Source organism: Mustela nivalis (assembly GCF_964662115.1).
Source record: "Mustela nivalis genome assembly, chromosome: 18".
NCBI lineage: Eukaryota > Metazoa > Chordata > Mammalia > Carnivora > Mustelidae > Mustela > Mustela nivalis.
In genome coordinates, this window is record NC_139037.1 from 18,001,373 (window position 1) to 18,026,646 (window position 25,274).

At 50.3% G+C, this 25,274-nt stretch overlaps 2 protein-coding genes across 8 annotated transcripts in view; one reads left to right on the forward strand and one right to left on the reverse strand.

Annotated features, from left to right (window-relative positions):
* Positions 1 to 20,664, forward strand: part of KCTD19 (potassium channel tetramerization domain containing 19) — a 30,107-nt gene extending 9,443 nt beyond the window's left edge. For 2 of the 4 annotated variants that reach the window (XM_082711891.1, XM_082711888.1), the window contains exons 3-16: positions 6,823 to 6,973; positions 8,197 to 8,388; positions 9,611 to 9,742; positions 11,507 to 11,717; positions 12,882 to 13,042; positions 14,342 to 14,445; positions 14,942 to 15,084; positions 15,288 to 15,371; positions 15,638 to 15,752; positions 16,061 to 16,685; positions 17,947 to 18,138; positions 18,275 to 18,429; positions 18,759 to 18,860; positions 19,802 to 20,663. In XM_082711891.1, the coding sequence (XP_082568017.1) occupies positions 6,823 to 6,973; positions 8,197 to 8,388; positions 9,611 to 9,742; positions 11,507 to 11,717; positions 12,882 to 13,042; positions 14,342 to 14,445; positions 14,942 to 15,084; positions 15,288 to 15,371; positions 15,638 to 15,752; positions 16,061 to 16,685; positions 17,947 to 18,138; positions 18,275 to 18,429; positions 18,759 to 18,860; positions 19,802 to 19,915 (2,481 nt within the window). In that variant the 3' untranslated portion in view covers positions 19,916 to 20,663. Of the gene's footprint in view, positions 1 to 6,822; positions 6,974 to 8,196; positions 8,389 to 9,610; positions 9,743 to 11,506; positions 11,718 to 12,881; positions 13,043 to 14,341; positions 14,446 to 14,941; positions 15,085 to 15,287; positions 15,372 to 15,637; positions 15,753 to 16,060; positions 16,686 to 17,946; positions 18,139 to 18,274; positions 18,430 to 18,758; positions 18,861 to 19,801 lie in introns of all 4 variants that reach the window. The other 2 variants (XM_082711889.1, XM_082711890.1) reach the window with 2 other exon arrangements.
* The window catches only part of PLEKHG4 (pleckstrin homology and RhoGEF domain containing G4), a 33,959-nt gene that overhangs the window by 3,324 nt on the left and 5,361 nt on the right, over positions 1 to 25,274 (reverse strand). The window contains exons 14-24 of one of the 4 annotated variants that reach the window (XR_014305833.1): positions 24,650 to 24,832; positions 23,871 to 24,391; positions 23,549 to 23,795; positions 22,791 to 22,880; positions 22,486 to 22,707; positions 22,222 to 22,392; positions 21,964 to 22,141; positions 21,433 to 21,549; positions 21,052 to 21,288; positions 20,851 to 20,966; positions 2,021 to 2,170 (exon numbers count right to left, since the gene is read on the reverse strand). Coding sequence is in view for 2 of the 4 variants with exons in the window: in XM_082711884.1 (XP_082568010.1) it covers positions 20,674 to 20,679; positions 20,851 to 20,966; positions 21,052 to 21,288; positions 21,433 to 21,549; positions 21,964 to 22,141; positions 22,222 to 22,392; positions 22,486 to 22,707; positions 22,791 to 22,880; positions 23,549 to 23,795; positions 23,871 to 24,391; positions 24,650 to 24,832 (2,088 nt within the window). In the remaining 2 variants the exon portion in view is untranslated. Of the gene's footprint in view, positions 1 to 2,020; positions 2,171 to 19,985; positions 20,680 to 20,850; positions 20,967 to 21,051; positions 21,289 to 21,432; positions 21,550 to 21,963; positions 22,142 to 22,221; positions 22,393 to 22,485; positions 22,708 to 22,790; positions 22,881 to 23,548; positions 23,796 to 23,870; positions 24,392 to 24,649; positions 24,833 to 25,274 lie in introns of those variants that run through there. The other 3 variants (XM_082711884.1, XR_014305832.1, XM_082711885.1) reach the window with 3 other exon arrangements.

Consider the following 25,274-nt stretch of genomic DNA (forward strand, 5'->3'; position numbering starts at 1 on the left):
TGAAGACAGATTACCACTGTAATCCTGGAAAGCAAGATTACATCAACAGTAGATACTCATCCCAACAGCATAGCTTGTCTGCGGATGTATGGGTAAGTGGACAACCCTTGACGTGACATCTGCATGCCCTGTCCCAGCACATACACAGCCACGTGCATGCATGGGTACACACACACACACACACACACACACACACACACACTTTGAAGTTCAACCATGTCCCTAAGCACCCCAAATGACTTCTCCTCACACCTTTTAACTTGCGATTTCTTCTTCCTAGAATGATCCCCCTACATGTGATCCAAGGGAAGCCTAGCCTGACATTTCCAGGCAGCGTTCTGTTTCTCTGCTCTCAGAGTTAATTCCCGTCACCTATCAGTGCTATTCTGTTTGGCTCAGGTATTCATGTATCTTCCTCCTTCACTAGCCTGTATTCTTTTCATATTTACATTCCCAGCCTCTCACAGCACCCAGCCTGTAACAGGTGTTTAATAAGCATCCACTGAGAGAACACTGAATAATGTACCCACGATGACCTATGAAGGTTGAAGCTACTTCTGTGGGGTCAGGGAACCAGAGGTAGTCGTGGGAGAGGCGGGTTTGAGATATTGATAGTTGTCTCTTATTTGGCTCCTTTGGCTGATAGCAGCTCTTCTGCATCCTCTTGTTCTACTAGCCTTGCTTCCTTTGAGTTTCACATTGATGTTGGCCTTCCTTGTTTTTATAAGGCAGTTGAAGATTTGTGGGCTCCTCCAAGCTCCTTCCAGCAGCCCACATCAGAGCATTAGGCATCTCTGAGCACTGATTCTGCTTTGAAAAACCTCCATTAAGTCCCTGAGCTCTGCCAGTAGTACATTCGTGAGCCCCCTTGTGGTGGTCATACCTACACATGTGCACAACTGCCCCCACGCTATTAGTCTTACACTGCTTCTGACTGACGTGTTTCTTCACTACTGTCTAGGCCAAAAGTAACATTAATTATCCTTGTGCTAGTAACTAGCCATCTAAATGCTGGTCTATATTTCCCTAAAGAAATTCTCCCTCAGGGCAATGGGTTAAGCCTCTGCCTTTGGCTCAGGTCATGGTCTTGGGGTCCTGGGATCAAGCCCCACATCGGGCTCTCTGCTCAGCAGGGAGCCTGCTTCCTCCTCTCTCTCTCTGCCTGCCTCTCTGCCTACTTGTGATCTCTGTCTGTCAAATAAATAAATAAAATCTTTAAAAAAACAATGACTTGAGATCCCACAAACTATTGTGGCTGCTGCAAATACAGCAGAGAACAAAACAGGCAAGAAGATCCTCATGGTTTTGGAGGTTTTATCTACTAGGGGAGACTAACAGATGATAAATAAATAAGTAGGTGTTATTGAGAACAATAAAGCAAAGTGAGGGAATTAGGGAATGTGTTCTTTTGATTCATACAGCCCCTGAATGGCTTCCCATGAGTAAGTAGAAGGCTGTGTGTTACTAGAAGTCAGAGCAAGGATTGACTGAGAAGAGTTTTAGAAAACAACCTAATTAAGGTTTCTGGGCCAGTGCATGCAGCATGACTTGACTGGCAGGAATTGTGATCTTTGGGGATTTGTATGTTTTTCGTTTTTAAGATTTGTCAAACATACCTTCTTTCTTGGGGACGCCTGGGTGGCTCATTCACTTAAGCATCTGCCTTCAGCTCGGGTTGTGGTCCCCGTGTCCTGGTATCGAGTCCCAGTCAGGCTCCTTGCTCAGCGGGAGCCTGCTTCTCCCTCTGCCTGCTGCTCCCCCTGCTTGTGCCCTCTCTCCCTCTCTACCTCACACACACACACACAATTAAATAGATAAAATCTTAAAACAAAGCAAAACAAAACATACCTTTCTTGGAGATAATGGTACAGCTCACACTTTACATTTGTAGAAGTAGCAAGAAATGGAGATTTCATTTCTTCAAAACAGATCATTCTCCTCTCAGCTAGTGTATCTCTCAAGCTGGTCGGACTGTCCTACCCACCCACCCCACAGGGTATACCTGGATATCAAACAGTACCTCCGAAAAGGGAGTCCAGGCCCATCCTCTGGGCTGTTTTCCCAGGCAGGGGTTTCCCTCCAGCAACACATCCTTTCCACAGTGGCCAATTTAGAGTTGTTCAAGGGCACTATTGTTTCCTCCACTGGGACAGAATTTCAGGATTTGAATCTGCAAGTGAAATAAATGACAGGTTTGAGTTCTTCTGCTGCAGTCAGCTTAGCATGGGTATTAGACGGTCTGCTGTCTCTTGTAGGCTCTCCCTGGTTTTACCCTCTTTTCTTTCTACTTCACCAGACACCTTTTTTTTTTAAAGATTTTTATTTATTTATATGACAGACAGAGATCACAAGTAGGCAGAAAGCAGGCAAAGAGAGAGAGAGAGGGAAGCAGGCTCCCCGCTGAGCAGAGAGCCCAATGCAAGGCTTGATCCCAGGACCCTGAGGTCATGACGTGAGCCGAAGGCAGAGGCTTAACCCACTGAGCCACCCAGGTGCCCTCACCCGACATCTTTTGATCCATCACCAATCAGACCCAAGTGGAGATCATTTGTCTTGTCATCCTGCTCCCTCGCCTTCTTCATATCCTTGTCCCTCTCCCCACCTAGATCTTCCCTCTGGACTCTAAGTCCCAAGTTGGAATCACTGCATTCCCTACCCTCTGAACTCTCTGGGCTCTGCCCACTGTAATCCTGTGTTTTTCTCAGGTTTTTTTTTTTTTTTTTTTTCTGTGAATGCAGTCTCCTTCTAGGCCAGCTCATTTTGGGCTCCCTCGTGTTTCATTTTGCTCTTCTTTCCAGAGGACTCAGTTTTCTCTCTCTCCATTTACACATATTCTTTCATTTAACACATCAATTCTGAGCATTTACTACATATTAGGTTCTAGACTAGAAGCTGGGGATGCATCAAGCTGGCTGTTCCCCCCCCACTCCACCGAAGTCTGAAAAGACAGGCCTGAAACCAAGCTAGGGACCCAGAAAGAGAAGTTTGGAGGGGTCTGTGAGAACAAAAGAGAATGACCAATTCTAGTTAGGGGAGGCTCCAGGCTTTTCATACAGAGAAGGGAGGAGAGAAGTGTTCTGGGAAGAGGAAATTGCATATACAAAGTTGAGGAGGCATTACAGTGTCTTTGGAGTTTACAGAGTTTAGAGTCACTGACGATGGGATACAGACAGAAAGAATGGTAGGAGATGAAGCTGGAAAGGTAGTTTGGGATCTGACCTGTAAGAGGAAGGAAATTAACATATATATTACTTCCTTTAATCCTTACAACAATACCTTCCAGATTTTCCTATCTCCAGTTTGCCTGTGAGGAGTCTGAGGCTTCTAGAGGTTAAGTGACAGATGGGAGGCAACTTGTTAAGAGCAATGGTGAAGAGCATGGATCTGGAATTCTGGGTTCCATTCCTAGCATTTCCACTTATTTGGGGCACTGAGTACTTGTTCCCTTCTTGGGCCTTGTTTCCCATGGCTAAAAGAGAGTGATAATAGCAAAGCCTCCTTGGAAGGTGGGGGAGGTGGGACATTAGGAGGATTCAGTTTAAAAATGCCTAGATGCATGGGGTGCCTGGGTAGCTCAATGGGTTAAAGCCTCTGACTTTAGCTCAGGTCATGATCCCAGGGTCTTGGATCAAGCCCCGCATCGGGCTCTCTGCTCGGTGGGGAGCCTGCTTCCCCCCACCCTCTCTGCCTGCCTGTGATCTCTGTCTGTCAAATAAATAAAATCTTAAAAAAAAAAAATGCCTAGATGCAATGTCTGGATGGCTCAGTCAATAGAATGTGCAACTTTTGTTCCTGAAGTTGTGAGTTCGAACCCCATGTTGGGTGTAGAGATTACTTAAAAATAAAATCTTTTTTTAAAAATATTTATTTATTTGACAGTGAGAGATCACAAGTAGTCAGAGAGGCGGGCAGAGAGAGAGGAAAGGAAGCAGGCTACCTGCTGAGCAGAAAGCCCGATGTGGGGCTTGATCCCAGGACCCTGAGATCATGACCTGAACTGAAGGCAGCGGCTTAACCCACTGAGCCACCCAGGCGCCCCAAAAATAAAATCTTAAAAAAAAAAAAAAAAAAGTGCCTGGGCAATAAATGTCAGCTCCAAGTGACCAAGATTCAAAGCCCAGTCTGTCTGACGCCCTTGTGCTTTTTGTGTATATCCTGCTGCCTTTGATTGTGAAGGACCTTGCATTCAATGCCAAGGAGAATTTGGAGGTCCCATAAATAGTGGGGAGCACTTAAGCTTTTTAAGATCGAGAGTGGATTGGACTCATTTGAATGCTTGAAAGATCACGGAGAGGGCCTGGGGATGAGAGGACCGGGACTAGGGGAGGGGAAAGAAAGAAGAAGGTGGAACAGAGAGCAGGGCATGGAGTCTTAGGGCTTGCTGGCTGACTAGTGTGACCATCAGTCAAGTCATAGTCCCTGCTTGAAATCCTCCAGTGTCTACTCTTAACCAGGGGAGATATCAAACTCTTCAGGCCAGCTTACAGAGCTCTTCGCTCTCTGGCTCTCTGACAGAGAGCGAAGAGCTCTGTAAGCTGGCCTGAAGAGTTACTGCTCTAGATTCATCTCCCTCGCTCCCTCAACCTCCAAAACTTTTTTCTTGAGATTTTATTTATTTATTTATTTATTTATTATTTTAAAAAAATATTTTATTTATTTATTTGACAGAGAGAGACCACAATAAGGCAGAGAGGCAGGCAGAGAAAGAGAGAGAGGAGGAAGCAGGCTCCCCGCTGAGCAGAGAGCCCGACGCGGGGTTCGATCCCACGACCCCGAGACCATGACCTGAGCTGAAGGCAGAGGCTCAACCCACTGAGCCACGCAGGCGCCCCGAGATTTTATTTATTTATTTGAGAGAGAGAGAGAGATTGGGAGAGGTCAGAGGGAGAGTCAAGAAGCCGACTCCCTGCTGAGCAGAGAGTCCAACATGGTGCTTGATCCCAGGACCCCAAGATTATGATCCAAGCTCAAGGCAGACACTTAACTGACTGAGCCACCCAGGCGCCCCAACCTTCATACACCTTAAGGCTCCAATCAAGGCACAGGGGCAGGTGGCCTCAGTATTTACTCTATCATCCTCCCACCTGTCCTGTCCTTCCTGTGCAGTCACTGTTTTCTTTATTCCACTTATAAATACTGCCACATTATAATAATTATAATTATAATAAATAATAATTTATTATTATTACCATCATCATCATTATCATCTCATTTTAATTCAGTAATCCTGCTCACCCACTGATGCAGAAACTGTTCTGGTTTCTCTGTTACCTTCCTAGCACCTCATTTTTATTTCTCTTTGCCCGAGGCTGGCTAACTCCCTCATACAGAAACCCATCTTTCACCAATTTCCCTCCTCAGGGTGGCTGAGAGCTTGACATAGAAGCTAAAGTCATGTGCAATGCTGAGCAAAGGGGGAGAAGAAAGCTTACATTTCCTTCCAACGCTGTGCAAAGAAATTCTGGGGTTCCTGGAGCTCCTGAAACTTCAAAAACGATGCTGGCTTTTAATCTCCGTATATATAAATTGTTGGTTTTCTCATCTTTTCTCAGCTTTCCTCCAAGCTGAGAGTTCCTTGAGTCTAGGCACGGTATCTGTGGTCCTAATAATACACAAGCATTTCTCGAATGAATGAATGACAGACTCTCTTATGATGTTTCACACACACCCTGTTCCTCCCTCCCGTTACTCAGTGCTCCCAGAACGCACTCCCCATGACCCTGATCTTTTCCAGTCCTTCCACAAATCCACCAGTCACCCTAAGTGAGGAAGATTCTCCCATTTCTAGTCCCCTCCTTTTACAGAGGCTAAGCGATTATGTGGGTGCAGTGTAGGACCATGGCCACCAGAGGGCACTTTCAAAGCTTGGGCTTCCTATGAGTAACTTAACAAGAGCCTCACCTCTGTAGTTCAGCTTAGAAGCAGGTTCTCATACTGAGTCCAAGGTGTTTTGTTGATTTTGAGGCTCTTAAAGAAAAGAAAAAGTTGTCCTGTGATGCCTTTCAAAAACTACTTTTCTATATATCTCCAGAAATTTCTTGGGAAAATACTTTTTTCTTCTAGAGTAGGGACAGGAAAAATGGGATTGCTGTTTGATAATCTGCCCCTTATACAGGACATTCAAGGGAGAATGGGTCCTTGAGTGATGGGCAGCACCAGCCCACCTTCTGCTTTGAGCTTCAGCCCTGCCTACCTAGTGTGCTCCAGATTATGTACCCGACCCTGGTCACCTGCTCCTTCAAGTGGAGAAGCTCTGGACGTGGAAGACTGCTTGAGCAAGTCACAGATCCTTTACCCTCAATTGCTTCATCAGTAAAATGGGAACGCAGACATTTACCACATCTGTCTCAGAGTTGTGTCAGGGTAAATGAGCAAATGCATATGAAAGTGCTCTGAAAACTGTGGTACCCACTGCCATGTCCAATACCCTGCTAAGCTCACGTTCCAGGATTAGGATGAACACAAACGATAAGCAGATCACAGCAATTATACAAATTGTTGAGTGGAAATGGTAGAAAATCTCCAGTTTTTAATGATTAAATATAAATTACTCTTTAGCTTTATGTAAGATAAATTTCTATTAATCAGCATAAAATTATAACCCAAAAGGATTGTTTCAAAAATCAGAAGATGGTCATTGAAATTTTGAATATCAGCATATCATCTTGTAGACTAAATTTTTATATTTTTGTGTGATTGTCTAAATTTATTTCAAAACACTTTACCAAAGTGAGTCACATGCTATTTTTCCTGGCATTTGCCTTAGAACTGATAATTATGCAATTTAGAATTTTCAAGGCAGTAATTTTCTGTATCTCACAGACTCTAGATAATCTGAAGGAAGGGAAACACCACCTGCGTGTACGGCCTGCGGACATACCTGTTGCCGAGAGAGCATCTTTGAACTACTGGCGAACATGGAAGTGTATCAGCAAACCCTCAGAATTTCCTATAAAAAGCCCCGCCTTCACAGGTATACCCACTGGCTGACTGTTACTATCGCCCACACCACCTTCCCTTCTCCTCGCCCTAACAGAGTAGCTTCCTCCAGAGAGCAGTCTGATTGCTGAAGTAGTTCTGGATGATCTCTCTACCTCTCCATCATCTTCTTTGATCTTGTACCCTGCACATGTCCTCTCCAAGGGCGCTTACCCACTGGAACTAAACATCCTTTTCCACGTTCATTCCTCTGCATACTGGCTTCATTTGGGCAAGGCTGGAGTGTATTCTGCTCCCTCCTAGTAGTCTGAGAACTCCACCAACCGTTCAAGTCACCTCTTAATTACCACACGAGAAGAGTCCCCAAATGATCACTGTCTGATGGGTGACTTGTGGTATAGATTGGCCTGAGACACCAATACAGCCATTCACGATTATTGATGGGTTTCGAGCTTCTGAGAGAGTCAAAAGCATCTGTTTTGTGTCTGTGGCTAACAACGGTTGGTTTGATCAATTAGAAAAAAACCAGATGGGGGGGTTGCCTGGATGGCTCAGTCAGTTAAGCAGCTGCCTTCAGCTCAGGTCATGATCCCAAGGTCCTGGGCTCAAGCCCCACATCAGGCTCCCTGCTCAGCAGAGAGCCTGATTCTCCCCCCACTCCCCCCATGCTTGCTGCTCTGCCTCCTTGTGCACTCTCTGTCTCTCTGTCAAATAAATAAATATAACCTTTATTTTTTAAAAAATATTTTATTTATTTATTAGTCAGAGAGAGCAGGAGAACACAAGCAGGCAGAGCTGCAGGCAGAGGCAGAGGCAGAGAGAGAAGCAGGCTCCCCACTGAGCAAGGAGACCGATGTGGGACTCGATCCCAAGATCCTGGGAACATGACCTGAGCTGAAGGCAGCGGCTTAACCAACTGAGCCCCCCAGGCATCCCTAAATATAACCTTTAAAATAAAAAAGAAAAAACCAGATAGGTAACAAGTATGAATTTAATGACTTTGAGTCTATAAGCCAAGCTGCTACAACATGTCCTGCTGCCTTTCATTGTAGATAAACTAGATTTCTGTGTCCTTCTTCCCACCATACTTCTGCGTTTGGTGTTAGGGTTACATCTGGAGAGAGGGGGATGGGGAAAGGAGGCACCTAGCAGGGACCATCTCTGGGTTGATCTCCCCAGCTTTCTCCAGGACCCTGGGATAAGTGAGAACCCTGGCTTCTGAGAGGTGGTGATGCCACTCTGAACATTGTTTTCCAGGCCTACATGATAAGGCACCTTTGGGACTCATGGACACACCACTGTTAGACACGGAAGAGGAAGTGCATTACTGTTTTCTGCCCCTAGACCTTGTGGCCAAGTACCCAAGCCTTGTGACTGAAGACAATCTGCTGTGGCTGGCCGAGACTATGGCCTTAATCGAGTGCGAGTGCAGCGAGTTCCGCTTCATTGGTGATTGCTCTATCCCGGGAGAGGGGGGCTGGTAGATCCTATCCACCTCTCCCCATCCCACATCCCATGGAGGCTCAGCTTGGTGCTTAGAGCCTCAGGAACTTCCTTGGGCTGAGGTCATGGAGGCATGACAGAGCCTTCTGGAAGGCAAGCAGATTCCCAGCATTAGACTCCCACAAACTTCAGGGCTATTCTGTTCATTTGGGGATGGCCTGGATATAAAGGAGCACAGGGGGGTGCCTGCAGTTATGAGGGGCCACAGGAGTTGGTATGAAGGGCAAGGCCCTGCGCTGGGCTCAAAAGTCAGCTACTCTCTAGCTTGCTTTTATGTGTCTACCTGGGTGGGTTCCCAGCCTCAGTTCCCCTCACCATAAAATGAGGAAATATGGTTTCCTATTCCTATTCCTTTGTTTCAAAGAATGGTCCCTACCTGCTCTTATATCCACTAATCCAGAACAAAAGAGAAGGAGAGCATATGGTGAAAGGTTCCTCAGAATCATTGTAAAATTGTCTGCTTCAGCTGGTGGCCTAAGGAGGGAGATCTTCAACCATGGACAGAGAGAAACCCCCCCACCCCCACCCCAGGATACGCTCTGGTCAGGGTGTGATCTGAGTGAGCTCTTTGATTCCAAGATGCTGTTGCCGCCTAAATGAATAGGACAGGAAACACCCAAATTGTACTGGGGCCCCAATTCCTGGAACCCCAGCCTTTCCTTATAGTCACCTCGAAATTTATCTTGATGTGCTTCTGAATCTCCAAGTTGATTCACACAGGACGTTAGCGCTGACTCCATCTCTGCCTCCCACACTGCAGTCCAGGCAGGGACAAACTACAAGTGCCACCTGCCAGCCCAGCTCAGCTGGGTGCTTCCTCTGTAAGCGGCAAGACAACTCCCTCTTTTGGAATGACCTGCTCTTGGGTCAAGACTCACAGGGTAAGTCTCAAGGCTAGTAAGTTCACCAGGAAGTCTTGGCCTCAAAGCCCCAGGCCAGACGAAGGGAGGCCACACCTATGGACTCAAACACAGGAAAACAATGTAACCTGAGGTCTTTCACCTTGAAACCACAGACTTGAAGCTAATTTAACCAAATATGCTTAGAAATTGTTTCAGAACAAAGAGAGCCTAGGATATGTTGCAGAACCACAAACCTGCCAAAATCCGGACCTACAGCTGAATCAGAAATAACCTCCTTAACCATTTTGTTTCCCTTTGTTTTCAAGTGAATTTTCTACGCTCACAGAAGATTTTACTACCAGATAATTTCTCCAACACAGATGTGTTAGAAGCAGAAGTGGAGATTCTGGAAATCCCCGAGCTCACTGAGGCTGTAAGGTTATACCGGATGAACATGGGTATGTCACCAGGGGGACCTTGCCCTCCCCTTGACATGCTGGGGCAGTCCAGGCTTGAGCTGGAAAAGCCAAGATCAAACGTCTCCCCTCCCCACCCACAACCACTTTGGGCTTTGGCTCAGCCCAGCCTGGGTGGGAAATCCAGGCCCGAATGTCCTAGGGAAGGAGGTTGGGCCCATGTGCAAGCTTCCTGGGGGTACGGCGGGTGTGCCCTGCTTGTGGAAGTGGTGAGCGCCTGGGAACTTGAAGCGCCTGATGGCCACTGCCATCGTTCCTCCTTCAGGCACAGCTGGAGGGCATGGGAGTCTCTCCGGCACTTCCTCCACTAGTGCTCAGTGATCCCGCCCACCCCCGGATTCCCTTGTTTCCTCCTTTACCACCTCTGGCTGCGGTGCCTGTCTGCCTGCTTCTGACACTTCCCGACCAGGTCCAAAGCAGGCTTTCATGCTCCCAGCCTGCCTCATTCTAGTTTCTTCCTCGCGTGTTTTATTTGCCTTTCATCATCCCATCTCCTAAATCCCATACGTCTATGAAAGCTACTGTGCATGTTGCAGGGAACCAGCTACCCCGGTGCGGCCTCAGCTGGCGGTGCTGAGAGTGTAGAGAACTGTCTTGCGCGGGTGGAATCTGGCCTGTGCATCACCAGACATTTACTCACGGGAATAAGGTCTTTTCCTGTGCTTAGGCCCAGCTCTCCCAGCCTCATCCCCAGGCAAAGTGGGAGTTCTACCCAATCTGCAAGTAGTGGCATCCTGCAGCAAGTCTCAGGAGCCTGTTCTAGGGACTTACAGTCCTCTCAAGGGGGGTGAGTTCAAATCCCTCCTTCAGGGGCTCCTATTTCTCAGAGGATGTGGGCCAGCGAGAGATGCTGTAGAGGTGCCTGCTCCCCCAGAGCCATGAGAAGTTGGAGGGAAAGCATGTTTGCAGTCAGGCTCTGTAAACCATGCAGCAGCCCTCAAAAACAAAGCATAGTTTTCACCTTTCATTAAGCACATAACTAAAGGAAACAGCTCCAGTAGCCTTGGAGGGGGGCCAAGCTGCCCTTAAATCCCAGCTCTGCCCCACCTAGCTCTGTGGTTTGGGGCAAGTTATTTAATTAGCCTCTCAGGATAGCTTCCTCATCTGTGATACAAGGACGGGTATGACCCTTCCTGGAGGGCTGCTCAGAGGGTTGGAAATGATCCATGGAAATCACCCAGCAGCTTGCCTGCTGGCCCACTGTTGCCACTGGGATAGGATCCTACAGATTGTGCACTGGGCCTACTGCAGTAGAGCAAGGGCCTGCCCATGAGCCAGCAACCCATACCCAGTCTGAAACTAACACCACATGGTGTGTCTCTGGGGAAAATCCTGCCTAGGAATGATAGGGGCTGTGATGCACAGCAGGTTCTGTGCTATGGTTGCCGATCCATCCCCACAGATGGTCAGAGCAGAGCTTAGAACTAAAGGAGATTCCTGAAGAGGCTGAGGCCAAATGGCTGCTCTACTGAAATTTCTGAAAATCAATTGTTAATGCTATAGCAAACTAATCCCTCACCACCAACTGCTACCTCCCAACAAATAACTTTGACCTCTAAACCCAACTAAGTATTCACAAAATTATATTGATTTTGAGAGGATCCAGATTTGGCTGTGCAAGGAAATAAGCTCCCTCTAAGCTTCTTTAGTACTAATTCAAGGCAGCAGTAGGAAGCAAGACCCAAAGCTTCTAATAGAGATATGACCATGAGGGGTCTAGGAGTCACCCCATTCTCACCGGCACAGGTGGCTGTTCCCGGACCTCTTGTCCTCCCCCAAGCCCTGGGAAGGGGGGCCGTACAGCAGGCCAGGAGTCTGTGAAGCCGTTGTACATGATGGCGCTGGGTCTGCTTGTCAAGTACCCAGACTCCGCACTGGGACAGCTCCGCATCGAGAGCACGCTGGACGGCAGTAGACTGTACATCACGGGGAACGGGGTCCTCTTTCAGCATGTCAAGTAAGGCCCTCCTCAGAGAGCAGCTTGGTTCCACTCAGGCTGGTCTTTGCCTTTCCTCAGGAACCAAACTGGGGCCCTGTCTATGAGCCAGAGGGAAGTCATGTCCTTGGAGGCAAACCCATCACCACCACTAATCCTAGGCCTTAGAGGAGAGGACTGGTGCTAAGTAGAAGGGTTCCCAGGGTTCAAAGTCTTCAGATAGTGTCATACTTCTGTTTTCTGCAATCCATCGCTGTTTTTAGCCCTGTTCTAGGTCTGAGGTGACCAGGCCACAGTCACAACCCTCAGGGTGCTAGATAATTTCTCCTCCATGCAGACCTTTCTAGAAAGGTCCTCCCCATGCCCCTCAACCTTTGGGAGGCTTGGTGAAGACACAGAAAGGCCAGAACTGGGAGTGAGCTCCAGAAGCAAAGCCAGACAGGCTTTCTGAAAGAGGCAATACCTGGCCTTTGGCTTGGGGGATGAGCTCTTGAATGTCCCCATTAGAACAGGAGCATGGATTCTAATCCTGTTTTATAGAAAGGCAAATTGATGTTCAGAGTGAAGCAGTTCTCTTAGGGTCACAAAACATGGATACTACAAGTAATCATAGAAGTGGGTTTTCCTGAGCCCCTAGGAAGGTCAGCCAGTCCTTGGCATTTTGGGCCTTTGTGGCCCGCACTATTTATCTCTCCCAGAGATGTCCCATCCCTGATATCACAGAGGGCAAAGACAAGTGCCTTTGGAGGCAGGGGTTTGATGTTCAGACCCCCAGCCTCTTTCCTAGGCACACAGGGTATCAGTAATCTCCTAAGACCATGGCAGGTCTTTGGGATACTTCTGGGGGCATGACATGGGCAGATACTTATGGGGGTAGGATAGGAATGGCTGGGCCCTGGCCTGGCTTCTGGAACCTTAGGCATAGCCTAGAAGCTTACAGTTAGTTTATTTAGAGGGCTTTGCTAAAGTAGGTCAGACTCAGCTCCAACATGGTGAGCCTTGTGTGTCCAAGTTCGTTCTCCCACAAGACATCACCACATTTCTGGTTAAAGCAGGAAATGACATAGTGGGCACAGGTTTGAGGCAGTGGTAGGGGCAAGGCATTCTAGAGTGAAAAGCTGATAGGCTAGACTCCCTTGGAGTGTGGTGCTGAGGTTCTCTTTAACAGGCCTTTCTTCTGGGCAGGAACTGGCTGGGGACTTGTCGGCTGCCCCTGACTGAAACTATTTCTGAGGTGTACGAGCTCTGTGCCTTCCTGGACAAGAGGGACATCACCTATGAGCCAATGAAAGTGGCCCTGAAGACTCATCTGGAGCCGAGGACTCTGGCACCTGTGGATGTGCTCAGTAAATGAGAAATCTTTATTTGAACTTAGCATCAGAGGAGGGCTTGGGCATCATAAAGGGAAGTCAAGGCTGGCCAGACCCAGGAACTATAGATGGAAGAGGAGAGGAAAGCCAACATTTGTAGGTTTTCCTAGAGGGAAACTTTCATATTAAGGTACCCCTCCTCACCTCAAGCCCAGGAGTAGTCTTGAGTAGTATACACGGGGCCTGACCTCAGTATGGGGCTGCATGGGTCTCCAAGGGTATGACTGCTCTGGCTCTGAGAGCTGACATGCTGTGCTCAGTTGATTCTCATAGCCATTCAGGGAGGGACAATCTCTGAGTCCATTTAACAGAGAAGCAGAGGCTCGGGGAGGTGACTTGCTCAGATTACACAGTGGGATAGTGATTGAGCTAGAGTTTGAATCTGAGTCCAAAACTAATGTTGTTTTCACCAGCTGCCCTATAATCTCTAATAAACAACCTATTAACAAGTTGTTAGATCAAGTTTCTACTGTATTTCTATCATTCAGCAATAATCAAATTTATTCAGCACCTACCATATACCAGGAAAGAAGTAGACACTTAGAGTATAGAAGTGAGCAAAACGGACCCAGTCCTTATCATGGAGTTCACAATCTAATGATATACCTCTTACCTTTTGATTGTATAACCTAGGTATATGCCCTTTACTCCTTAACAAAGCTCATTGGAAAATGGCTCCCAAACATCAGAACAAAGCCTAAGTCTAACCTCCCCCAGGAAAAGGGTCATGGGTTCATCTTCTCAAAATAAAGCCCCATTCTCCAGACAGGCCTAGAGGCTTGGTCTCTTTAGCAGTGAAGTGATTTGATGAGAGCTGGCAATGTGACATTTGCCAAACCATAAGCACGAACATACAGAGGGACTCCTCACCACATGAAGAGTCACACACCCAGGACACACCAGCCAGAAACCAGAGGCAGTTGGCAATGTAGGTGGATAGGAACATCAGTGCAGCTTTCCTGAGAGGTGGGTCGGGGAAGAGCAGCAGTGTCCCTGGGATTGAGATTTTAGAGGGTTCTCCCTTCCTACCCCGAGTTACCAGCTGACCCTCCAAGCTGCCATTCCAAACCCATCTCACCACCCAGGAAAGTGAGCTGGTGAGCTGCAGGAAAGGCCTGAGAGAAGGTTGGTTTCAGGGATTCCTGCTACTTCTCAGAGGAGGCAACACAACATGACTAATGAAGATATTGAGTCTTAACCTGCATTATTAACCAAAATATCCCACTAATTTCCTTTCTGGTCATGTGACATGTTCCTTTTCACTGGTTTCTTCAGATGAGGAGTGGACGGCAGAAATTACTGTGTATTCCCCCCAACAGATCATCAAAGTTTATGTTGGAAGCCACTGGTATGCAACCACCCTGCAGACCTTGCTGAAGGTATGCTGGCCCCAGGCTGCCCTCCTTCCCTTTCAGCTTCTGTGGCTGAGCAGCTATAGAAGCTTGTCACCTGACCTTCACACAGCCCCTAGCCCCTGCTTAGAATAAGACCTGCCCCCTGCTCCATGGCCCAAAGTCCTCTTACTGTATGAGCAGCACACTAGGAAGGCCGTCAAGAGTTTGGGTTAGGAGGAGACCAGTCTGAGGGGTCTGGACCAAGGAAGACACAGTTTGGGGTTACGAATGCCTTGAGAGGGTGGTCTAGTCTAGTCTAGAAGCCAGCAAAACTTAAAGCAGGGAGGGATGTTCTTGTCCCTGGATGCTCTGCTTCCCACTATGGCTCCCTGTGGCCAAAAAGACGGGGAGATGGAAATCCCAAAGCCTCTGTTCTAGAATGGTTGAGAAAATGAAGTAAGAGAAGACTGACCTGTCTCTTACTAAAGACCCAGCCCTTTAACTAACAGACTAACAGAGTCTGGTGTACAACCCCTTGCAGTATCCAGAACTTCTATCCAACCCGCAAAGAGTGTGCTGGATCACTTACGGGCAGACCCTGCTGGTCCATGGGGATGGCCAAATGTTCCGACACGTTCTCAACTTCCTGAGACTTGGAAAACTGTTTTTGCCATCTGAATTCAAGTAAGTGAGAAATGGAAGGAAATCGTGATGAAACCCCTTCCTTCTACAGTGAAAAAATCTTGAGTTTGTAGCCTTCAGGAAGGAGGTTGGGTTATTTACAATATGTATGTAAACTGCTGTTCAAGGCAGCAGCTCCAAAGCCTATGCCTCCAACCACTCTCCTAGTGCAGCTGCCCAGGCTGACGACATCTTGTCATCCACAGGGAGTGGCCCCTATTCTGCCAGGAGGTAGAGGAATACCACATCCCATCCCTCTCAGAAGCTCTTGCCCAATGTGAGGCATACAAGTAAGGAGATTTTGATCTAGGCACCATGTTCTATAGTTTGGACCTTTATAGTCCTCTTAAGATTCCTGTCCTCGGTCCCACCTCTCCATTCTCCTTGGGGCTAAGGGGGTGGAGGAGGCCCAGGATTGGCTAATGACCTAAGTGAAACCTTTTAAGAACCTTTCTCCACCACTGTTTAGAGTTAACTAGCTGAAGGGCAGACCTGACCAACTGGTCGATGAATTAGTAGAAGCCTCTGCTCACTGACTCCCTCTTGGAGTCTGCAGGTCATGGACCCAGGAGAAAGAATCTGAAAATGAAGAAGCTTTTCCCATCAGGAGGCTGCATGTGGTGACGGAAGGGCCAGGGTCACTGGTGGAGTTCAGTAGAGATGCCAAGGAAGTAAGCCCCGGCCTTCTTTGGTTTGTTGCTGTCCTGCGAGTGCTATCACAGGGTTCAGGGGTAGGCTTGCTACTGAGGGGCATGGCAGAATTAAAGAGCAGGGCCCACATGGATTCCTAGCATGATAACTATGTCCGAACAGCCTAGGATGCTGATGGTATGTCCCTTTGGAGTATGAGAGACCCCTGGGAGGACCGGATTGATCTGGGTGAGCAAGTGAGGTCTTGGAGGCCCAGATTCTTCTTCTTAGGTGAAGCTTCAATGTGGAAGCACAACATTCCCAGAACTGCTGTGTCCTCCTTCCCCAGACCACAGCCTGCATGCCCGTGGACTTCCAAGACAGCAATGACAGGATTCCATGGAACAAGGCCAAGGGGACCCTGGCTAGATCCAGCCAGACGGAGGAGTCTGAGCAGTACTCCCGGACCATCCAGGTGTCCCTGTGCCGAGGTGCCAAGAGGGCGGGCAATCCTAGCACATACTCCCAGTGTCCTGGCCTATGTGCCAACCCCAGATACTGGGGGGCCCACCCTGAGAGTCCTCCCAAGAAGAAATGCACCACAGTCAACCTCACACAGAAATCTGAAACCAAAGACCCTCCTGTCACCCCCATGCAAAAACTCATTTCCCTGGTGAGGGAATGGGACATGGTCAATTGCAAACAGTGGGAATTCCAGCCACTGCCAGTCCCCCGGAGCAGCTCCATGGAGGAGGCTACCCTGCAGCTCCCTTCAGGAAGTGAGGCTCCTTCCCAGCCCAGCACCTCAGCTTCCTGGAAAGGCCATTCCACAGGCTCAGAGAAGGACCTGGGCCCACTGGCAGGGGCTGGAGCTGGAGCCAAAGACAAGGGGCCAGAGCCAACCTTTAAGCCGTACTTCCCTGTGAAAAGAGCTGTTACACTAAAGGACTGGGGCAAGAAGCCAAGAGAGAAAGGTGAGTCCTGTCCCATCACTGACCTAAGTCTCATTTAACAACAGAGAGGGCAAACCTTGGCCAAGATCACAGAGTGAATTAGTGACAAAGGGGGACTAGAAGACTCTATTCACTGACACCAGCTCTGCCAAGCAGCAGAGATGACCAGCACACTGGCATGCCTTGTGGGGCTAAGAGCCTGCATGAAGCATATGGAAAGAGGGTGTCTGTGAAATAACAGGAGCACAAAGAAGGCTGGGGGTTGGGGAGTGAGCAGGGCAAGGAAGGAGAAGTCTTGGGTGCTTGTGGAAACACAGGTCTTTGGTCTAGCTCTGGAGGCCAGGTTTCATGTAGGGAAGTGACCAGAAATAGGGCTGAAGACATAATTAATCAGCACAGGTCTTGTAGGGCAAGTTCAGGACCTGGTACTTTATTCTGATTCTATGGGGTGTGGGCAGCCACTGAAGAATTTTAAACAAGGGAGCAAGTAGTCACGTGTGCATTCAGAGTTTGCTCCGGGAGTAGAGGAAATGTAGCAGCAGAAGCAGGAGTGTTAGAAGCGTAAGGTCATTCTAGATCAAACAGTTTAGGCAGTTGGAGGAGGAAGTAGGGAAGGATCCAGCAAGAGAGAGGCCAGGTTTCTGGCTTGTGTGACTGCAGGAGGGTGGGTGATGACGGAGGCGGAATGGACAGGAGGAGCTGAAGAGAGGCACATACGTTATATGTGGTGGAGCAGTGTGGAGACAACCTAGGGGAGTATGCTGAGAACTGCCATGTTGGGCTGTTTCCTCTGCTCCCTCAAAGTCTTTCTACAGTACTCTGTTGTCTTCCCTTTTAAAGGCTTAGGGCCCTCCTTGGAGGCACCTCCTTGGGCCCTGCCTGTGAGGCCTGAGTTGGTCTATCAAACATATTCTTCAGAGTGGACATGTATCAGAAGCTCACCCAAAAAGCTCCTCTCATTTTACAGTTTTCCAACAATTTCCAGTCCCCCAGGTAGGGTATTATCAACTCTAGTTAATACTAGCCTTGGTTCAGGAGGAAATCGGAGAGTTCCTTGGAGTTCTGAAATGTAGGGTTGGGCTTGTAATGCTTCTACAACAATGGAGAGAGGAAGGCCAGGACAGACCCCTACCAGCAGAGGGTGCTACTTCTGAGAAGCTGGAAGCAGAAGCTGCTAGAAGGCTGGGGAGACTGACTATGCTGGTCTGTCACCAGAGAACCCTTCCCTGCTTGGTCTCCAAAGTGGCTTATGGAGGACCCCCATCCCATGTTGTTTTCACAGAAAGCCCTGGCCCTGAGCAGCCTCTGCTTGAGGCCAGTGAGGTGGATAATGCAGGGGTCATCCTCAAAGTGACCCATCCCCCCGTGGTGGGCAGCGATGGCTCCTGCATGTTCTTTGAGGACAGCATCATCTACACCACACAGATGGACAACCTCAGGCATACACCAACTACAGCCAGCCCTCAGCCCAGAGGTAAGAGACCAAAGCCATACCTGGCCCTGTGCTTCCTTGTGGAGATGCCTGAGCCCCTACCCAGGGTACTTCAGGAAAAGTCTCCCTCAGGAGCCCTACGCTTCTCCCCTTCCTCCAGGCGGGCTCTCCTCCACAGAAGTGACTTTCCTGAGTTTCTCTCTGTCCTGGGAAGAGATGTTTTATGCACAAAAATGTCACCGCTTCCTGACTGACATCATCCTGGATTCCATCAGGCAAAAGGACCCCAAAGCCATGACAGCCAAGGTGGTCTCCCTGACCAACCGGCTGTGGGTATGTTTGCCAGGCCCCAGGCCTTATTTCTTCTCCACCTGTCTGGTCCCCCTTTCCCCAAAGTAAGTGGTGCCTGGCAAAGGGAAGCAAGTCAAGGGGAATAGGTCAGGGGCACAAGGGGGGCAAGAAGCACATGAACAGGAAGACAGGGCAGTGTCATCTGAACCAAGCCTTGACCAAGAGCAGTTTGGCATGACAATGGCCCCTGATCCCTGTAGCTCCTACAGACCAAGGGAAGCCCTGTTCTGCATCCCACTCTGAAAGGCAGGGAGCAAATGTGTGTCAGGCAGCTGCTTTCAGCCCTGCCTGACCAGGGGCTCTTCTGACAGACCCTGCACATCAGCCCCAAGCAGTTTGTGGTGGATTTGCTGGCCATCACCGGCTTCAAGGATGACCGGCACACCCAGGAACGCCTGTACAGCTGGGTGGAGGTGAGGGCCACCTGTACCCCACTGGGAATGCTGACCCTGTGGACACCTCAAATGGACACTGTCTTGCTGCATGAGGGCCAAGCCAACAGTGCCCAGAAGGCATGACAGGCAGCTAACCTCTGGTCCCTGGTCCCAAGGAGGGAGAAACAGTGGCTGAAATTAACCAGCCCAGAGTGATCAAAAAGCAGTATGCAGGCCACTGGTTTTTGTAGATTTCCTCCAATAGTACCAATTTGGCCTTCATTACTAACAGCCTGCCCATGCTTGGGAAGCACATCATATGAGCCCAAGTTTTGGGGGTGCTGAAGCCAGAGAAACTATTAGGAGTCAGACCTTTTTGATGGGTGATACCAATTTCACCTACTTCACTATATCCTCACTTTCGTACATTCCTTTCATGTGCTTTTAAAAGCATTCTTTACCAAAAAAAATGTTCAATAAGGTGAAAGGAATGACCCAGGTTTGACCTAGGTTTTTTTGTTTTTGTTTTTTTAATTCCTTAAAATAATTTTAGAGTTTTAAGTTTTTAACATTGTAGGTGAAAAAGATTCAACTTATTTCTCCTTAATTTGTTATTTCTGCAGTTAAGTACATTATTATAATACTTTTCACCCTAAACACACTGGTTCCCAGTTACTATTAGGCCTCTGGCTGGTCTATTGATTAGAATGAAGTCAGCATCTACAGCTAGAAAAAGGAAAACCAGTGGCCCGAAACATACATTTTTGACCCTCTGGTCATTCTGGTAGCCACTCCCAGCCAGAGCCTTGTGAGAGGCCTTTGGGCAGAACTGAGCCCAAGAGCATCAAAGGTCCCCACTAACAGGCCTTGCCCTATTCCTATCCCACTCCCAGATGGGAGGACCCTTCCCACACACACCCACAGAGCTAGGGTAGACAACCAACCAAGAAGTAGGGGATAAAACAAGCCTTTCCTTCTAGCTCACACTGCCTTTCGCCAGGAAATATGGTCGCTGCGTGGACCTGCTCATCCAGAGGGGCCTGTCTAGGTCTGTCTCTTATTCTATCCTGGGCAAGTACTTACAAGAGGGCTAGGGTGACCAGAAATGATGCCCTCACACACCCCCACCTGCCAAGGCTCATTTTAAGAATGTGTGTTCCCATCTGAGGGTGTATCAGTATTTTTATTATAAATAAAGAGTAATTTACAAGTCAAGGGCCTGGACTCTCTGAGACATCAAAGACCTAAGAACCAGTGAAATAATTTTAGATAACACTCTTAACTGAAAGTTATTCAAAAGATGTGGAGTCATTATAACCAAACTGACACAGGAAAGAAGAGCTGGGCGTGGGCAGCCAGGGCAGTCAAGGGTTAAGGGCACAGCAGCTGTGGGCTTGCCCCTAAGTTTGAGAAGGTTGGCTTTGAGACTAGGAGTTGGGAAGCAACTGCTGGGAACCCACCTATGTTCCTCCTGAGGATGGGGGCAGTCCAGTCGCTGCCCAGAGCCACTTGGTGCCCCACCAGCCTAGAGCAGGGAAACACCCACACTCTGCTCTAGCCTAATCCTAACTCATAACTGGGGTGGGAACTGCAGAAGGAACAGAAGAAGGGGACATGGAGCCAGAAGCTCAGGAACAGGGTAGTCACTCAGGCTTGTGGCCAGGCTCCCTAGGAGAGGTCCCTACCAGTCTGCCAGTGGGCACAGACATCAGAAAGAGTAGTCAATAGGGCAGAGCATGTGGGCTGGAGGTGGCACAGGTGGCAACCACACTCTGGTCACAGCAGATCCTGAGAGAGGTGATGTTTCTTGGGCAAAAGCTCCTGGATCCACTGCCTGCCTTCCAGCCCGGGCTCAGACCTGTGGTTGACAAGCTAGGCATGACTGCCTGTTTCCTCAACTCAGGGTCCAGCGGGGATGTCTGGGGTATGGCCCTGGCCCACTCGCCCACCCACCCTGCCTCCCACCTAAAGGAAAGGCAGCCATAGGCCTGGGCTGGGGCTGGTAGATACAGGACAAAATGGTACTCACACAGGACAAGTCCTCAAGACCCCTGCCCAGGGCCTGCCCTGACACACAGCTGCTGTCAGACCCACTGGATCCACTGGCTGATGGGCACTGGGATGAGACCTCTGAGTCTTCAGGAGCTAGGGAGGAGGAAGGTTAGCTGTCAGCAAGGGAGGGCCAGACCCTAAACAATACCATCCCGCTTCTGGCTAAGCCCAGACCTACTCAAAGACAGCTGACTGCCCAGCTCCACTTCGGCCTCCAGTGCTGCTTCCTCTGGGAAGCTGGCAGAATACAGGGGCCACCGGAGTCCCAGAAGAGCCGGGTCTCTGTACAGGTGCAGATTGAGGGACCCCAGTACAGAGCAAGAAGCAGGGTCTCCAGGAAGGGAACTCAAAGCCCCCAGATAGGGGCTGTCACAGTCAAATGGGGCCACAGCAATAGAGGCCCGAGAGCGAACTTCTGCATAAGAGAAAAGGTCAGGTTGGGACAGAACAGAGCCTGCCTGGGCCAGGGTCCTGAAGGGAGCACAGGCAAGGGCTGACAAAGGTCCGCGTTGCCTCCCATGCGGCCTTCCTCCCACACCCCCGCCAGGCTTCCTGCTACCTCGGCACTTCAGGACGTAGTTGACAGTGCGGTCGCTGATAGCTTCCTTGCTGGGGGCGATGTCCCGGAAGGCCTTGCTCCCCACACCCATGGACAGCATCTCAGCCATGCGTACTTCTGGGTGGTGAAGGGGCATAGGTGAGGGCTCTCTGGATATCAGCTTTGCCCTTGACCTCTGTCTACCCACTCCCTTGAGTAAGTCTTTCCTGTACATCCATACCCTGCAGATTAGCTATCCTGTGCACAGAGCCTTTCTTGGTGCCATGCTCTCCTCCCAACAATCCCCCCAACAATCACAACTGCCCTTTTAAATATAAGGCTTCTGATATTCAGAGAGATTAATACTGAGTCCTGTAGTCAGTAATAGCAGGACTGCCTGACTTGGAAGTTCTTTCCCCTACACTGGCTGCTGCTGCTGGACCTCCCTGCTCCCAAGCATTTCCAGGCCCCTAGGCCTGCCTGGGCCCCTGTGGGACACTGTAAGCTGTCCAGAGAGGGGACCTTATATTGAAGTAGGGGGCAGGGACACACCCTTGTTGTGGATGGCCTGCCTCCAGAGCAGACGAGAAATGTCAGCCGTCCAAGCCTGCTTGGTGGCCAAGCTGGCAGCCTGCAGCACAAAGGTGTCCCTGGCCTTGCGACGGCGGAACCAGATCTCAAACCGTAGGTTGCTCTCCCCACAGCACTCCGTGAGGCCCAGGTCTGCCATCTGCGAGGTCAGGAGAGAAGCTTGATGAGGCACTGGGGGAGGTGGGAACAAGGAGCATGGGAGGGGTCGGGTGGGCCTACCTTGAAGGAACGCTTATAGGCAAATGTGTCTGTGCCTGTGGGTCCTCGGCGAGGCTTGCTGAAGAGCAGCAGCTCCTCAAAGAGAAAAACGCGGCGCAAGGACTTACGGCGCCCAGTGCGCACCAGGAACTCATCCTGCCGCACCAGCTGCCCCTGTTCCTTGAGGTTAACCTGCCAAGATGGTGCCCAGTGAGTGCCCAGCCTCTGCCGCCCCCTCCCCTCCACACTCACTGCACCTGCCCACCACAGTCTGGCATGACTCACATCGCAGCCCTGAATGGCATCCATGGCCAGCAGGTCATTGCCGTGTCGCAGCTGGAAGCGCACGAGGCTCTGGGCGGCCTGTAGGGCACTCAGCTCCTGCACAGCGCCCCCGCAGGCCCGTGCCAGCTCCTGTAGCAGCAGCGCATACTTGCTCATGCGCTGAATGGGCTTCAGCAGGTAGGAGGCCAGGTCCAGGTGGTCCCCCAGCATTTGCTGCTTGTCCTGACAGGTGCACAGAAGACCATTAGGTGGCTTTGGGGTGCTTCCTCCAGCCCCTCCTCCCATACAGTCTCAGGCCCATCTACCTTGAAGAAGGTATGACCAAAGCTGGTCATCAGGGCATCGGAGCGAGGTTTATTCTTGCTGTAGAGCGCGTACATCCCAAACTGCACCCTCTGTGAGGACACACAGCTCAGCCTGGGTGCAAGGGGGCCAGCTCCCAAAGTCTGGCCCCTATGGGCCAGATGCCCTCAGCTTGAGAGGACCAAAATGCCAACAAACAGCTCCCAGGGAAGCCTCCCCCGATCCAATCTGCCTGGCTTTGAATGAGAGGTAATGTGGCAAGAACAGGCACTGTGCAGAGTGGTGCTTGCCCACAGGGCCTTTGCTCCTCCCGCTGCTCTGGGACCACCACTCTGGGACCCCTCACCTCAGACTACCCCTTCTCTTGCTCACTACACTTGGCCGCTTTGACTGGTCTCTTCCTTTAAACTTCATCTTTCCTCTGGATGGAGCACTCCAACTCTAGCCATGCTCTCTGGCCCCAGCTTAAACATCAGTTCCTTAAAGAGACCTCTAACTGCCCCACTCCTGCCCCACCACTAATTCACTATCATCGATCTATCCTGGTTATTTTCTTCCTAGCTCCAACTATAATCTGGAATTCCCTTTTTTACTTTTATGTCTCTTCTACTAAAATACGAGCATCCAAAGGGGCAGGGACCCTGCTGGTCTTGCTCACAGCTGTACCCATCACAGAGCCTGAAACTAAGCATGTACCCAGGAGCTCTTTGTTGAGTGTGACAGAATCAGCTAGGGGCCATGTGGCCTGTGGGAGGCTTACGTGGCGCAGGAAGGCATAGGCTACTCGGGATGGGTGCTGGGTACAGGCCTCCAGCTCACGTAGGAAGAAATGAAAGTGGAAGTCCCGCAGCTTCTCCAGGTTGCCAAAGAGGTGGGCGCGCTGGCCACGGAGGCCCTGGGGCACATCGGGGCGCTCCAGCTCTGGGAAGTAGTTCTCCATGGTGTAGTCAAGAGCACGGACATATTCCCGCTCTGTAGACACCATCTCCGCCAGCACCAGCTGGAGCCTACCAGAGAGGTGGAATCAGGATTCAAGACCTCTCTCCTGCCACTGCCCTCCCTGCCCTGCCCACTGGCTGCACCTGCTGGGGCTCCTGGGGTCAGAGCTGCTTGGTAGAGGCATGGGAGGGGATGACCCTGGCCGGGCACCCCCTCCAGCCTCCGGTTTGTGGCAGGTAGCCGCAGTGGCCACATGGTGGCAGTGGTGGGCAGGCTCTCTGAGACTCTGCCCCAAATTCTGATCAAGGCTATGTGCCTTCCTCAAGGGAGGGGTAGCAGATGCAGGTGGGATGCGTCTGACACACAGGCTGGCTGTGCTACCCGTCATGGTCGTGGTCGTGGTCAGTGGTGGCTTCAGTGCAGCCTCTAGCTTCTGGTCCAGGGCCAGCCAGGTGTCCTGGCATCGTGCCCAGGCCCAGCGGCACTCCTGGCGGATGCTCTCAGAGCCCAACCCTGTGGCCAGAGCCCACATTTTTCGGAAGTGGGCAGGAGGCAAGTCAGGGTGCTTGGTCCAATGCAACTGCAGCCGTTGCAGCACGACCCCAGGGTGCTCCTGCTCCAGCTCTGCCAACACCTGCTGCCCTGCCTCAGCCCAGGTCGAGGCCTGTAACACCAAGCCAGGAGAGGCAGTGAAGGTGGAACCCACCAAGACCACCGAGCCTTCCCTTCAATCCACTCCCCATTCCCACAGGATAATAACTCGGGCCATATCCCCCCAGTGGTTGGATTTTGGGGTCAACCTGAAGACAAGGAGAGAGAACAGGCAGAAAGTCCTGAAAGAGCCCAGGCTGTGCTGGGGTTAGACAGCTGCCCCTCCATTCTCACTGACCCCCTGGAGCCACGGTCAGGACACCCCACCTACCTGCTTGAAAAAATGGGAGAGCTTCTCAGCATCTGCCAGCCGCTGCCGCTGCCGGGCCAAAGCCCTGGAGAAGTCAGTCAGCTGGGCTTGCAGGGCCAGAAAGCGGGCCCCAACGGGGCCCAGCTCAGCAGCCTCCCAGCCAGCCAGTGGCTGTAGAAACTTCTCCCCTCGCCTGACCTGCTCCTGGAGACAGAGACTGGGCTCAGCGATCTGGGCCTGGTGGTCTAGCTCAAAGCAGTCCTTTCCACAGACATCTGTATATATCATTGTCAAGTCTCTCCTATGACTGAAGACCTTCCCATGACCACCCCCCAACTCCCCTCTGTCTCTGTGCCCCTCTCCACAGCCAAACTTCCTAGAGAGGTTGTTATCCTTGGTACCATTGCTTCTTCACCCTGTCAACCTAAAACCTCAGTGCCACCTCCATCCCCAGCCCTTCTCAGGCCTCATCTGACCACCGCTCAGCAGCCTCTCGTCCTCTCTCTGCTAGCTCCCCGAAAACTCTCCACTCACCTGACTCTCCTCATCCTTCGCTGGTGGTTCCTCCTCCTGCCCCCATCCCTCACCTGGGCCATTAAACACTGATACTCCTGAACACAGTCCACTCTCTCTCGCCTCAGGCAAT